Source organism: Doryrhamphus excisus, linkage group LG8 (assembly GCF_037039965.1).
Source record: "Doryrhamphus excisus strain RoL-2023G ecotype Guam linkage group LG8, RoL_Dexc_Guam_v1.1, whole genome shotgun sequence".
NCBI lineage: Eukaryota > Metazoa > Chordata > Actinopteri > Syngnathiformes > Syngnathidae > Doryrhamphus > Doryrhamphus excisus.
In genome coordinates, this window is record NC_136364.1 from 8,696,543 (window position 1) to 8,712,239 (window position 15,697).

At 44.8% G+C, this 15,697-nt stretch overlaps 1 protein-coding gene across 2 annotated transcripts; it reads left to right on the forward strand.

Moving 5' to 3' along the window:
* Positions 1-2,411: 2,411 nt before the first annotated feature.
* Positions 2,412-15,059, forward strand: dgkd (diacylglycerol kinase delta). 2 transcript variants are annotated; one of them, XM_058079323.2, is made up of 31 exons: positions 2,412-2,580; positions 4,578-4,688; positions 4,765-4,845; positions 6,351-6,455; positions 7,174-7,306; positions 7,380-7,486; positions 7,548-7,673; positions 7,745-7,847; positions 7,918-8,080; positions 8,152-8,260; positions 8,334-8,473; positions 8,535-8,619; positions 9,400-9,494; positions 9,574-9,673; positions 9,850-10,147; positions 10,224-10,367; positions 10,526-10,654; positions 10,731-10,830; positions 10,977-11,087; positions 11,159-11,255; positions 11,349-11,456; positions 11,544-11,657; positions 11,727-11,861; positions 11,931-12,103; positions 12,179-12,290; positions 13,600-13,692; positions 13,758-13,877; positions 13,964-14,081; positions 14,277-14,428; positions 14,496-14,598; positions 14,717-15,059. In XM_058079323.2, exons 1-30 carry the CDS (start codon positions 2,449-2,451, stop codon positions 14,583-14,585), a joined length of 3,684 nt encoding a protein of 1,227 aa, XP_057935306.2. In that variant the 5' UTR covers positions 2,412-2,448; the 3' UTR covers positions 14,586-14,598; positions 14,717-15,059. The 2 variants fall into 2 exon arrangements, with proteins under 2 accessions (XP_057935306.2, XP_078648857.1); XM_078792731.1 differs by having other exon boundaries at positions 14,298-14,428.
* Positions 15,060-15,697: the final 638 nt, after the last annotated feature.

The following is a 15,697-nucleotide window of genomic DNA, read 5'->3' on the forward strand; positions in this document are numbered from 1 at the left end:
TTAAAGGATTAGAGGGTTGGGGTAGGGGTTAGTGGCTAGGGTTAGGGGGTTAGGGTCGGGCATTAGGGTTAGGAGTAGGGTCAGTGCTATGGTTAACTAGTAGGGGTAGGGTTAGAGGTCAGCGTTAGGGGTTAGAGGTAGAGTCTGGGGTTAGGGTTAGAGGTTTAGACGGCTAGGAAGTAGGGTTGGGTTTAGGGGTTGGAGCATTAGGGTCGGTTGAGGCGTAGTTTTGGGGTTAGGGTTAGTGGTTAGCGTTCGGGCGCAGCCACTTAGTGACAATGAGGAAGTGTCGTTTAGAAGAGAACTATAGTTGTGTTTCGGAGCTACAAAGATGGTGTTGGAATTGCGCTGCTGTTGATGCCTTCAAGTCAGAATAAAATCGTTAAAGAGATCATTTTGACAGCCCTAGTAATTACATATGAAGTATGTCATAAACAATATAACTTAGAGAAAAGTACCATAAATAATGCAGGCAAGGACACCATTTCAAAGCTGCACATTTCTATGTGGCACAAACATCTATAAAAGAACTAAGTAAAGCAATCGGTGAAGTTATAAACCGGCTCATTCAAAACGTCACACAGCGCCAAACCAGCAAGTTGTTGTCATCATTCGTGCGGCGTGAAATAAAACGCTAGCAATATCTCATCTTTATGGAATAGTAAAGACATCAGCATGGCGTGATGACTCACTCACCGAGTCTTTGACGGGTCTTCTGGAGCTGATGGGACTACAGACCGGCACTGCTGTTATATGTTAAAATACCTGGACTCCGCCCACTGACCTGATCAAAGTGTGTGTGTGTGTGGGGGGGTGACCTTGTTTAAAAAACAATGCACGCGGGTGTTACATTACAAGGACCCACGAAAAAGTAACAATAAAACAATGTTGAATTCAATGGAACCGGAGTCTGACCTATACGCCGCATGAGCATCCGCTGGCAAGTCGGGTCATTTCTGACCTCAGACCAGGAAAAGCGCAACAAAAACACGCTGAGAGTAGAGCAGGTCTGACACAATGAAGTACAGTAAATACTTCGGTATTTTGCCGGGTTTAGATCGGGACCACCAGTGAATGGCAGAAAAAGAAATTCATACGAAAACAAACGTGCACAACTATGGTGCATTCTTGCACAAGATATCAAGTCTTGGTGGAAAAAGATTATCAGTGAAGCATAAAGACAAAAACATGTAAAACATTTTGTTTTTTTTATTTATGAAAATTAGTTTATTATATAGATTTTTTCTTTTTTATATTTTATATGTGGGTTAGGTTTGAAAATATTCCAGGAGTGGCACTTTGACACTTTATATATTCCATCTTTAAAATAACACATTTTGGTATATTTGCCTTTTAATTAACCCTCGTGAGTGCCTTTAATTATATATTTTAATATATTTTGATAACATTAAATGCCATTTTTTATTGGTGCTGTGCAATTTAATTAACATTTTTAATAATTTTTTTGTTTGTAATATTACATCTTAAAAATAAAAATTAATAATAATAATACATAATTTATTCAATAATTTTAATAATATATTGATGTATTTTAATGACAATTAACTAATTTTATTATTATTTTAACATTTTAGCTTCCTCTATTTTTCCAATTTTGCTATTTTTTGTTTATTTTTACTTTTACAATATTCCACGGGCCGAGAAAAAAACACCTCAGGGTGTAAATGGCCCCCTAGGCCGCACTTTGGACACCACTGATGTTAGGGGTCATCAAATGGATGCTGACTTTGAATGCGAGGCGGGGTCAGCCGGGACCGATCCCCTGATGGATGTTGATGATGATGATGATGGTGGTAAAGTCAACAGAAGCGTGGGCCGAAATTGTGCCGTGTGAAAAAGCGCCAGGCGGTTTTGGGTTTCATAGTCTTTCAAGTGCCATGTGAAACTGGGACTGCTTTCATGTGGGAACTAGGACTGGACCGGATCCCAGTGATAAAGATCAAGGAGGTCAGATGATATCTTCATCAAGTCACAACCAGAGCTGACATATTTGTTGTTAGCAAAGACATATATTTAAAAATATGTATGTACATACTTTTACTTGAGAAAGTAAAAGATGTTGCCATTAAACAAAACAGGAAGTGAATCCTAGCATAGCGATCATTTCAAAGTGAGCAAAACAAAGGAATCAAAGTGTCATAATATCCTGTTTATGAGGAAAATAAAGTTTATGTTAACATAGATTCAGTCACCGATGAAATCTTTCTTTTATGATAAGGGTGTCCAAAAGTATTTCAGACTCACATACCGAAAAGTCAAACGGATGTCAACTTAAAAAACGTTTATACAGTATTTTGCTTTTCAGTTGTTGTAATAACTTAGTCCACCAGAGGTCAGTATATACTTCTTATGGCGATCGGTGTGTCACCCTCTCACGACCACTGGGGGGCGCGCCGTCCCCTGCTCTCCGGGGTGGTCTGATGCAGGATGGCGGAGGGACCGGAGATTTTAGCCGTTCGGTGCCCGGACGAGTCGTCAGACAGCGAACCGGAGCAGGAGCCCGGAACCCCACAGAAACTGATTAGGAAAGTGTCCACTTCCGGTCAGATCCGCAGCAAGGTCAGTGCAGGCGGAGTGTCCAGCGCATGAACGTTAATTGTGGGTGGAGGGGTTACACGGACCCCTGTCTTAAAATGTGTCTGTGCCGTCTACTGCCGTCTCACACAAGTTAACCATTTTGTAAAATGTTGGCTTGAAGCTTGTCTGATTGTGTATGTATTCGCGTTTCATACGGCACGAATAAGTTACTGGAAATGCATCCTGTGTTTACACTTAAACGCCATTTATAAACACACACGTAACACACACTCACACCCACCCACACTCCTTTCCTGTCTTAACGTGAACACAGAATAGGGACTCGTTTTAAAATTAAATTAGTGACTTTGTTACATTTTATTGACACCGAATTGCAGACATAATACCAACTAATGTAACGGCAGTCGATCACAATGTTTGATTATGTTCACGCTTTGTATTACGCAGAATAACTTAACACTGGCGTTTTGGCTTCAAAAAATGCATGTCACCTCTTGTGCAGGAAAGCTTGACAGTGTGTATTACCAGCAATATGCAGTATATATTGTATATAAATGTATACGCTACTTGTAGGTATCAGAAATGGTCATTTTCGCTGCCGTAACGGCTTCATAGTTTCACGTTCCTGCCGTTATTGGAAGTTACTGGTGGTGAAATCAGTCTTCGTGGGGCGTCAAATTGACAAAAATGTCGGTATCACCCGCAAAATGTGACAGAAAGTCCGATAAATGTGTTCGAGCCGGCCAACTTTGGAGGACCGACAGAGTCCAAGGCCCAGACGAAAGCCTGGTCGTTTCCTGAGTTTCTTACCCGTGGGAAGTGAGCTGCACGCGGTGTGACGTTGAGATGGAGCGGATCATTGTTGGCGTACACTCATTGGCTGTAGAACGGGGCGAATAACGGACAGCAGAGTTAACATTTTACTTTTACGTCCATCGGCGTTATGTGGCAACACTTTCAATTACAACATTAATTATATTTCGTGTTTTTTTCCTGTACAGAGACAAAGTTTGCTAAATGATACAGTCCCTGAAAGGGGTTATTGTTGAACAATAAACATTGTACTAGACCAGATCTCTGGCAGAGAATCTCAACTGGTGGCTTATGGGCTGGTGTAGACTGCTCAATTCAACACAAAAACTTTGATATTTTAACTTTGTTTTGAAATTGAAACATGAATGGAATAGTTACTGCATGATAGAAGCGATTCATTGATTGTGTAAGAGTACACTTACTGTCAAGCTTGATAGGAAGGGAATTGTGTGTTTGTCATGTGACTTCTCAATGGTAATGGTTTTATGTCATTTGAACATGCATCAGATTACAATCGAGTGAATCACATAATCAGTTCACAGTTCCCCCAAACTGTGTTAGGACAGACAGTTCGAGAGTTTGCATGCAGGTACGCCGTCTCCGCCAAATACTTTTTATGTAATAACTCTCAACATGGGTGTAAAAACGAATGTATGCAACTTCAAACCTCTGATTGTTGATGGGTGGGGTGGTTATGAATTTGTAACTCTGGACTTAACTACTGCAGTATAGATAAGAGTCACGATGTTACATTGACAAAGGCTTAAAAAAAAAGAAAAATCTAAATATAGATTTTACAGAGCCCCAATACCCAGCCACGGCCCCAAGGCTGGATAAAAAAAACGGCGAACAGGTCATAGCGACAGCTCTCCCTGAGGCTCGCTTGGGGATGGCGAAAGCAAGGAGGAAGCGTTGGCCTTCAAGTACAGTGCCCACCCTTCAGACTAGTATCTCTCCATCATTCCATCGTGGAATTCTACAGTTCCCTACACTTATGCTTGTGCTGGTAGTACAGCAGACGAGTCACAAGATCAGGACACAAAGCTCTGAGTGTTTAGATCAGCTGTTCACTGAGCTCGGCTCGCATGAGGTCCACATGAAAAGGCTGATAGTGACGGGATTTCAAAATCACATTCTCCATGACATGGAGGGCTCGAAGTAGAAGGCACACTTTTGAATTCCAAGCCGTTTTTGTGTGTTGTTAGACGGTCTTGAAGGAAGGAGACTTGATGAAGCAGACCAGTTCTTTCCAGCGTTGGAAGAGAAGATATTTTAAACTGAGAGGAAGAACTCTGTACTACGCTCAAAACACCAAGGTGACCAACACACCCAGACAACACACACCCAAGAACAACCTTGCACATGTGACGAGTCTGAGTTTTTGTCTTCTAGTCCATCATCTTTGACGAAGTGGACCTGACGGATGCCAGCGTGGCCGAGTCGAGCACCAAGAACGTCAACAACAGCTTTACTGTGAGTCAATGCCAAAGTTTCAGATCATGAGGTTTGCACATTCGAAAGTGAGCCCTGAAGAAGTTTGAATAAATTAAACCAGACAGTTTTGGAAATCCAACGAAATATAGCTGCAATGTGTGCAGCTTCTGGAAGATCTAGAAAGCTTTCAGTGCGGGTTATCATGTGTAGCTGCTTTATTGGAGTCCGCAACTTAATATAAAGGGCTGAAAAGGAGCATAATAGGTCCCTCTTTGAAAATGAGGCAAGATTATCTCTATTGTACTGCGCTCCTTTTCTGTGATATGCTGCAAACGTCTCCTGGGCTCAACTGTAAACAAACTTGCTGTCGATCATGGGGCTTCTCACGCTTTCAGGGGAAGACATTTTTCTAAATGCTTGCAAACATTCCATGATGGGGTTGGACATTGAGCTTCAACACATCACACCATATCAGCCACCTGCAACGCCACCATCGCTACGATGCCCGGGGCTTGTTCCTACCGTGTATTGTATATGCTAAAGTGCAAAAAAAGTGAGATGAGCCAAGGGCAAACCCCTTGGACATACGTTTTGTACGTCTGAGCCGCTCTTATTAAAAAAAAAAGTTTCATTAATAGTGGTCATGTCATGATATTTGGAAAGAAGAAATCAACGGGTAGAATTTGTCAAATCCAACTTTGTGTCATTCTTACCTCCACGTGTGCACATACTACAGTAATCTAAGTAAAAAAAAAATAAATCAGTATAAAAAGTTATGCTATGGTCATCCCGAAAAAAGGCACAATGTAAAGAGAAACAGCTGAAATGTTCATACTCATAAGTTCTGTCATTAAATACTCTATATATATTAAAAATTATATATACCATATATATATATTAAAGTGCCCCCCTGCATCATTAGATTTTTCTTTTTGGTATGCAGAAAACTTTGGATACCCCTGTTCTAGATGGAATGAAAAATCATTCACCTTAGATCACATTAAAATACAAGCACCCCCCCATTATTGCAGTTGCCATGACAATAGACAGGAAGTAGGCATGAGTCATATGAGATATGCGGGAGGGGTTGAATGACAGACACTTTTTGCGGAATAAGCTAGATCACTGTCGGACCTGAAACACTAAGGACCAGGTCTATGGGAATTGAACCTTTTGGGAGCGGGTCTCCTGTGTGGATGTTTCGTATTGGGTTTGTTCAGAGATGATCATCTAAACAGTTGGACTGTCATTGTTTGGTGAGAGCTAGTCCACTTCCAAACTGTTTAGTTAGAGTTGGAATAGAATTACATTTAGTCCAATGTCAGGCCAAAATCCAAGCGATAAGACTTGCTAGTGGATGTACATGTACGTGTACGTGTACGTGTACGTGTACGTGTACGTGTACGTGTGCGTGTGCGCTGAGTCTATTTGCATTCATGTGAGAAGAGAAGCGTCATTGTGGACACAATGTGTCTTTGTCTGCAAATACTACACACACACACACACTAGTCGGAACAGTGATGTCAATGTGTGTGTGCATGCAGGTAATCACCCCCTGCAGGCGTCTCATCCTGTGCGCAGACAACAGGAAGGAGATGGAGGAGTGGATGGCAGCTCTGCGGAGTGTTCAAAACAGACAAAACTATGAGGTGAGTTTGGATCCTGCTAAGGATGACTAGCTCTTCATAATTAAATTGGCCAAATCAATACGAGATAATTAGTTACTTTGTATGTGGTTTCTTAAAAATTAAGGAACAATTCGCCATGAATTACCTAATTTCGACCAGCAGCAAAAAGGAAGCCAGTTGTGAAGAATACTACAACTTAGAATTGTCCAAATATGAACAAATTGGTAAAGTGGATGAATGGCGCCCTCTGATGGTTGCTACTAAGTATTGAAATACAGTCTGTAGCAAATCCAATCCAATCCACTTTATTTATATAGCACATTTTATAAACAGAGTTTCCAAAGTGCTGCACAGACTAGTGAAAATAAAAAGTAATAATCCAAAACAAAAAGATCATTTAAGAAATAAAATAGTAAAATAGATATTAAAATATTAAAAACAAGAAACAAAGCAATAAAAGTATAAAAAATAAAACCAATTACAATAAAAACAAAGAACTAAAAGACACAGGACCATACGACTCACTCCGAGTTAAAAGCCAGAGAATAATGATGAAGAATGATGTTGGGGACCTTTTTTCCTTGGAGGGGAGAGAGTTCCATAGTTTGGGGCCAACCACAGAAAAGGCTCGGTCCTGGTCTTAAGTCTCGTCTTAGGCACCACAAATTGAGTCATTCCAGAAATCGACCAATTGATGAGTATGATTTCTATACCCATACTAACCGGAATGGTCTCCCAGTCCACCCAGTATAGCATGGACCACTTCAGTGGGATGCACAACTGGTACGCCTGCTCCCACGCCCGACCCACGTACTGCAACGTGTGCAGAGAGGCCCTGTCTGGAGTGACGTCACACGGACTTTCCTGTGAAGGTCAGCACAGGAAAATGCCAAAAATATATGCAGTATATGTGCAAAAAGCTACGTTGTTGTGTTTGTGTGCTAGTGTGTAAATTCAAGGCTCATAAGCGTTGTGCCGTTCGAGCCACCAACAACTGTAAATGGACGACGCTGGCATCCATCGGAAAGGACATCATCGAGGATGAGGAGGGGGTGAGACGCACACGTCACAATGGCGCCTCACGGTTGCTAACCTCTGATCCCTCCCCCTCAGGTGTGGATGCCTCACCAGTGGCTTGAAGGGAATCTTCCGGTCTCGGCCAAATGTAGCGTTTGCGACAAAACCTGCGGCAGCGTCCTGCGGCTGCAGGACTGGCGGTGTCTGTGGTGCAAGACCATGGTAAGAAGCTCCTCCCGCTTGCTGGTGTGGCGAGGCTGTCAATCTCAATCTGTGGTGGGCGTGTTCCTCAGGTGCACTCCAGCTGTAAGGAGCAGCTGTCCTCCAAGTGTCCCCTGGGCCAGTGTAAAGTGTCCGTCATCCCGCCCACGGCTCTCAACAGCATTGACTCTGATGGTGACTGTCCTTTTATCGCTATGACAACATGATGTCCCTCCTACTGACCTCAATTCAAACTTGTCGGCAGGTTTCTGGAAAGCGTCGTGTCCCCCATCCTGCACCAGTCCTCTGCTGGTCTTCGTCAACTCCAAAAGTGGAGACAACCAGGGCGTTAAGTTCCTGCGGCGCTTCAAGCAGCTGCTCAACCCGGCCCAGGTCTTTGACTTGATGAACGGAGGACCACACCTGGGGTGAGACCTGAAGCCTCACACCAGGATCTTTCCCAAGACCGGGCTCGCTAACCTGAGAACCTTTTTGTCAGTCTGCGCCTCTTCCAGAAGTTTGACACCTTCAGAATCCTGGTCTGTGGAGGGGATGGCAGCGTGGGCTGGGTTCTGTCCGAAATTGACGCCCTCATGCTGCACAAGCAGGTGCACGCCACAAGCACAACCTGGCCTCAGGTGCACATTTAATGTTTACTTCCTCACTTTGTTTCTGTCCTAGTGTCAGCTGGGGGTTCTCCCTCTGGGAACCGGCAACGATCTGGCCCGGGTTCTGGGATGGGGGTCCGCCTGCGATGATGACACCCAACTACCTCAAATACTGGAGAAACTGGAGCGGGCCAGCACCAAGATGTTAGACAGGTGATGTCATGTGACTTTACGTAGGCGTTGTCAGGTGTGACAGGTCTTGCTGTCGCCACAGGTGGAGCATCATGGTTTATGAGACCAAATTTCCACGGCAGCACTCCACCTCCACGGTCACAGAGGACTGCAGCGAGGACTCTGAGGTAATGCATCACTTCCTGTCACCGCTGCACACCACACGCTCACTACCAACCTTTTGCATTACCCAATGTACCTACTCGCAGCTACTAGCATCCCTTGTTTATCGCGGTTAATTGGTTGCAGACCTGACCATGGTAAGTGAATTACCTTGAAATAGGATTTAATATTAATGAGTGGGTAGTTCTGTTTACCTTCTAAATGATTTTTTAACCATTATTAGAGCACTGCAGACATAAAACTGCTATAGTCACATTTACACTCCTATTTTGTTTTTTGCATCACCTTACACAACACATCACATTTTCCTTCAGATTAATTTATTCTAAACTTAAAAAAGGGATTGAAACGGAGTGATGAGGAAGGACATAGTAAGAAGTCAAAAATGTACCACTTCCACATGGAATGGGAAGATCATTTTCCACTCTTGTCTGACTTTGCTTCAATGGTTTACTCCATGTTGCAAGTTAAGGTAATGTAATATAATGTAAGGTAATGTCTCATCAGTGCAACATTACTGACAGCAATACTACATATGACTTGCATTTCAATATTTTTTGACTAATAAGAGGTCATAGTCAACCACGAAACAGCAATCATTTCATAATTTCTGAAAAACCGCAACAGAGTGAGGAAGCCATGTTCAAACTGCAAAGTGGCGAAGGACGACTGTAGCTATATCTAGTCGCTTGAAGTGTTTATTTGTAGCACAAAAGCAACTGTGCAGGAAAAGGTGCCCAAGTGTGGCTAAAAAGTTCTTGTAATGTGTGTGTGTGTGTGTTCAGGTGCAGCAGATTCTCACCTATGAAGATTCCGTCGCCGTTCACCTTTCCAAAATTCTGACGTCAGACCAACACTCTGTTGTCATTTCCTCTGCGAAGTACGATAATTTCTGGTTTAGTCTCCTCACAGCTGGCCAGTCCTGATGTGTGTGTGTGTGTGTGTGTGTGTGTGATAAGGGTTCTGTGCGAGACAGTCAAGGACTTTGTGGCCCGGATCGGGAAAGCCTATGAGAAAAACACAGAGAGCTCAGAAGAGTCGGACGTCATGGCAAAGAAGGTACGACAATGTCATGTAAACTTCCCATCATGTTCCAAAACACTTGCCAAAGGTTTTCCACTTGCTCTCAGGAGTTTCTGGTAGAACTTTGTTGCCTTCCTGGAACTGTGGGAAGGGACGCATTGTTAGTAAGAGGAAACAAGAATCCAAGTGAAGGTGTTGTTTTCCTGTCCCAGTGTGTGGTTCTCAAGGAGAAACTGGACCTGCTGCTCAAAACGCTCAGCGACGAGTCACACGTGTCTTCGCTACTGCCGCCGGCTCCACCCCCAACCATCACCGAGGAGCAGGAAGAAGGCAAGGGCTTTGTCCTCCCCCTCCTCCGTCCTCAGAACCAATTGTCACCAGACTCCACCCCCTGCTCCCCGCGACCCGGCGCCTCTGCGGCAGCCATCTTTAAACCCAGAGAGCAGTTGATGCTGCGCGCCAACAGCCTGAAGAAAGCCATCCGCCAGATCATCGAGCACACAGAGAAAGGTACTTTCCCGCCTGCCAGGCCGCGCCTTTTTTTTTTATTATCTGCGCTGCCTTCTTCTCATTGTGTATTCTCCAGCTGTTGATGAGCAGAACGCACAAACGCAGCCCGTCTTCTCGCTGGATGCCGTCAAAGTGGACGGACTTGTGGAGGAAGACGAGGACGAAGAAGACAAGCTGTCCCTGCAGTCATATGGCGCCAAACTCAGCAGCGCTCGCAGAGGTTAGCCATTAGCTCATGCCAGCAAATATCCACACATTTGATTGGAATAAACAAGGACGTTTGTCATCGTGTTTGACCACTTCCACTGTTGGTTTCATGTCGCTGAAGGCCTAATACAAAGTCTGGGTTACAAAAAAGCTCAATTTGTGTGTTTGCAGCCAGTAAGACACCATGCGAGAGGCTGATGAGTAAAGGCAGCCTGTCATTGGGCAGCTCCACATCACTTCCTGTCCCTACAGGAAGAGGAGACAACATGCCGATGCTCAACACCAAGATCCTCTATCCTGGTAAGGTGCTTGGCTGTGGCCTTTTTTGTTGTAACTCGTAACCTGTGTGTGTGTGTGTGTGCATATGTGTGTGTAGCCCTCAGAGCAGGTGTGTCAGCTTCTCTGTCAAGTGGTTCTGTCATCAGTCGACTGCTCGTCAACGCTGAGTCATTCACATCATGTGACCCTGACAACATGTAAGGGATTCTATACGATAGTGCTTCACTCGCGCTACCTTGTGTTTGTGAGCTGTGACCATGCAATTTAAAAAGATGCCATCTTTACCGTCTATCATTGGTCTATTTACAAAAAGCATGGCTGTGTGTGTGTGTGTGTGTGTCAGGGAGTGCTACACTGAGAAGTGTGTGATGAACAACTACTTTGGGATTGGACTGGATGCCAAAATTTCTCTGGACTTCAACAACAAAAGAGATGAACATCCTGAGAAGTGCAGGTAGGCCCAGTGGAACCTTCACAGCAGAACATGTGTGACTGCAGCGTGTTTGTGTATATGTGTGCGCACAGGAGTCGCACAAAGAACATGATGTGGTACGGAGTTCTAGGAACCAAAGAGTTGCTGCACAGAACCTACAAGAACCTAGAGCAGAGAGTTTTGTTGGAGGTCAGACAGAACCGTTAAGCACTTATCAGAATTGAACTTGCTGCATGTGGCTTTATCTAGTGTGTGTGTGTGTGTGTGTGTGTGTGTGTGCAGTGTGACGGGCGGCCAATCCCCCTGCCCAGCCTCCAGGGTATCGCTGTGTTGAACATTCCAAGTTATGCTGGAGGAACAAACTTCTGGGGTGGAACCAAAGAGGATGATGTGAGACCCTCCACCTGTATGTCTCTCCCTTTCACTCGCGCTCACTTTTGTGTGTGTGTGTGTGTGTGTGTGTGTGTGATCTCACAGACGTTCACCGCTCCATCTTTTGATGACAAAATTCTTGAAGTAGTGGCTGTGTTTGGCAGCATGCAGATGGCCGTGTCCAGAGTCATAAACCTGCAACACCACCGCATTGCCCAGGTGTGTGTATGTTTGTGAGTAAAGTACTGCGAGTCCAATGCCTGTCTGATGTGTGTGCGTGTGTGTCAGTGTCGCACAGTCAAGATCACGATCCTGGGGGACGAGGGCGTTCCTGTGCAGGTGGATGGCGAGGCCTGGATTCAACCTCCAGGTTACATCAAGATCCTCCACAAGAACCGGACCCAGACTTTAACCAGGGACCGCGTGAGTACGGCACCCACCCGCAGGGCGGCACAAGGGGCTATCAAAGGTGACCAGGATGTTTTGTGGCAGGCGTTCGAGAGCACCTTGAAGTCATGGGAGGACAAACAGAAATGCGAGTTTCCTCGTGGTCCCTCTTGTCCTGTGGCCCCGCCCCCTCTCAGCAGCCATCCAGAAATCGTTTCTGAAGAAGAGGCGTCATTCGTGAGAGAGTTCGCTCGGGCTGCTGGAGTCCTCATCTGCAGGTGATGATTTTGGAGCATCCTTCTCTCCTCCTGTAATGTTCTTCACTCACTCTATCTAATCTGTTCGTCTTTCAGTATCTGTCAGCTTGCTCAAAGTCACCACAGTCTGGAACAAGAACTTGCTCATGCTGTCAATGCCAGTTCCAAGTCCATGGACCTCGTCTATGTTGAGTCCGGAAGCATTGGGGTATGAAACCTCACTTAACTAAAAACCTGCTCTCAGCCTAAAGACTTGATAGCAGCGTGCAGTAGCAGAGTAGAGCAGTATGTGTACTGCGTAGCCTGCCAGGGCTGGAGAAGCTGAGGCAAACATGGCGGAACGTTAGCAGAACATAGCAGAACGTTTGTATTAGTGAGTGCTGGTGTTTACTTTAGCAGAGCTGTTGGATTTATAAACAGGCACACTCCTCAACCTCCCAGGGAAAGCCTAGGCCAGAATGTTGGAAAAACGGGAGTCATTACTCGAACCTCAGAAACAAGAGGTACAATGTGGCAGCTCTACACCCTTGCCGTGGTAATGGAGGGGAGTTTACACAGTCCACAGGTTTTGTACACTCAGAAAACCCATTCAACAGGAATACAGGGTTCCAGGCTGTGGGCCAGCCAGTTTCTTCCAGTTCAGCTTGGTCAGCATTGCCGACAATAAGTCAAAGCTGTTCATGGAGTGTGTTGGCGGCCGCCACGGTTCTGTTCACTATGTACATGGTCAGAATTTGTAGGTGTTGGTAAGACGTTGAGGGTGTCCAGTTTGGTGGCCTTTGCATCCCATAACTGCAGATGGGATTCTGATGGAATCATCCAACTGTGACCTTCAGCATTTATCCAGGACAGGAATCCGCACCAAATCTGAGGCCATGTTTCTCAACGGGGAGAGAGTAGCTTGCACCTTTGGGGCTGGGAGTGCCGTCCTGCTTCAGGTGGAGGAGTTCAAGTATTTCAGGGTCTTGCTCACAAGGGAGGATCTGATCAGTGCTGAAATAAATATTGAAGAGAAGTTACCACCAGGTGTGCACAAACTAGTTATATCTGAAATGTAAAAAATAAAACATGTTATGGTATCGGTATTGCCTTTAGAAAAAATATATATTGTGCATCCTACCTACATTCCTACCCTCTCCTACGGTCCCCAGCTGTGGGTCATGGCTGAAAGTCCAAGATTGCGGATGCCCCCACTGGCATGACAGAAAATAATTGAGAACTACTGGGGTAGACCGAGAAAATGAAGCAAGAATTATGTCCTATCTCAGTTTTCCCGCTGGGGATCCTGGGGAGGTGCGGCCTTCCCAACTGACTGCTGCACCTGTGACTTGGATCCACGACAAGCTGAAGACAGAATTTAAGTGTTCTCCAATGCCTCGAAGTTATGGAGTAGCAGTATTTAAAAAAATAACAAGCCACTTAAATCTGCCATCTGGATTAAACCTCAGATCTCTGACATTAATAGAGCTATATATATTTTTTGTATTACATACTCTAATATGCTATTCTGTGTGTAGACACTAAGCTGTGGTGCGGTGGTCCGAATGGTCAAAGACGTCAAAGCACTACTCAGCGAAACAGAGCTGCTCCTTGCTGGAAAGATGTCCATGGTATGGCCACATCATGCAACAAGGTGCCATTGAAACACTTAATACGTGTCTGTGTGTGCGCGCAGGTTTTGGACCCACCTCAGCAAGACCAGCTGAACTCTGCATTGAGTTCAGTTGATCAGCAGCTTCGTCGACTGGTTGACATTTCGTGGTTGAGCGTCGTCATCGACCCATCTGACCATGAGGTACTTACCTGTTTTCATGCTGGAGTAGGTTCTAAATGAGAGGTTTAGAAAGGGGCTTGTGCAGTTAACGCTGCGGTTGTGTCCAGGGTCCCCTGACAGACTTGGCCAAGCCCAGTCGGAGTGCAAAGTTCCGCCTGGTTCCGAAGTTTAAAAAGGACAAAAACAACAGAAATAAGGAGACTTGTGGGTCTCTCTCTCTGCCAGGTGAGCCCCTTCCCGTCCTTCGTTTTGATTGGTTAAAGCACACCGGGAGCCATTTGCAGCCTTGGCCTCATCTTATTTTCATATTCTTAAATATTCTGAATGTTTGGTATGTGGCCCCCAATGGAAGATGTTTGAACGCCGCTGAGTTAAAAGTCAAAGTTGATTCTCACTGACCTTAAATTCATGGTTGACAAGATGACTTCCTCTTGGCATCAGTTCACCAGTGGGGGACAGAGGAGGTGGGGGCCTGGCTCGACTTTCTCTGTCTCTCCGAGTATAAGGACATCTTTATCGGTCACGACGTCCGAGGAAGTGAGCTGGTCCACCTGGAGAGGAGGGACCTGAAGGTAGGCGGACCACGCCGTCGCAAGCCCATGTGTCACGTGATGCTGACTATGTTTGACACATTTTCAGGACCTAGGGGTGACCAAGGTGGGTCACATGAAGAGAATCCTTCAGGGGATTCGAGAGCTCAGCAGGAACAGCAGTGCCAGCGAGGCCTAAGCTCCGCCCTCAGGTGACCACTGTCCAAATTTGAAGGGACTTGTGGCTGTCGAGCCTGTCCAGTTTGGGATCTCACATTTTGGAACTTCATAGCGACATCATGCTTATGCTGTCTATCCTCTGTTGCCTAGCAACCGCTGCCTGCTCTCCTCTACTTGCTGCTGCTGCCAACCGGCTTAACCCCGTGACCTCTGTGATTGGCTCACACACAAGCGCCTGAGACAAAATCAGTCACGTGACCAGTGAGTGCCTTGTCGTCCTGCCCAATGACCAATCAGAACCCAGCATATCGCCTGGGAGGCAGAGCCGATCTTTTACGTCGCCCGAGACGTGACATCACATCTTAAAATGAAAGTTGGAATATTTTAACATTTCTGTCTTAAGCACACGCTGACATGCATATCAATCAAAAACTCCCTCAGCTCTTTATCATTTATTTATTTTCTCAAAGGTCATTTCTATGGAAGACAGCTGTTTGCTGACAAGTTGTTCAATTATTTATTATTTTTTCCCCACACAAATAACATTTTGGGCCTTTTGAAGTTGTTTGTAAGATGAACCGTGATTAAAAAAAACAAACGTTTCATGACCAGAAGAGAACTGAACTAGTCAATATTCTGGTCAAAGAAAGCCACAGAAAGTGGAAAAAACACACATTGTTTTTCAGTCTAGTCCATGTGTGGCAATAAATATCATTTCAAGAAATAACATTTTTTTAAAAAGGTGGTGATGTTTCACTTCATTTCTTACTTGAATAGCGTAGAACAAACACTGCTTATAAAAGTGTTCAGCGCTACCGGTCCATGGCTGGGGCTGAACCCGGGTGGAGGAGAACTTTCAGAAGCGATGATAAAAATGTTACACTGATGTAAGCAAATATTTCACTTTTTTTTTTTTATTTACTTGTCCAGTAACAGTAACTCCAGTTACTTGTCCAGAGCTACAACTTTGTGACGGGCCAATTTTGGTAATACAGAAGAGATCAAATGATATTCCGTTATTTTTGCACCATTGAAACTTAAATTATTTTAGGCATAATTAAACCTAATATAATTAAAACACCTATGAGAAGCCTACCTGAATTTGTTCACTATTCTGTATAGAATGGACGC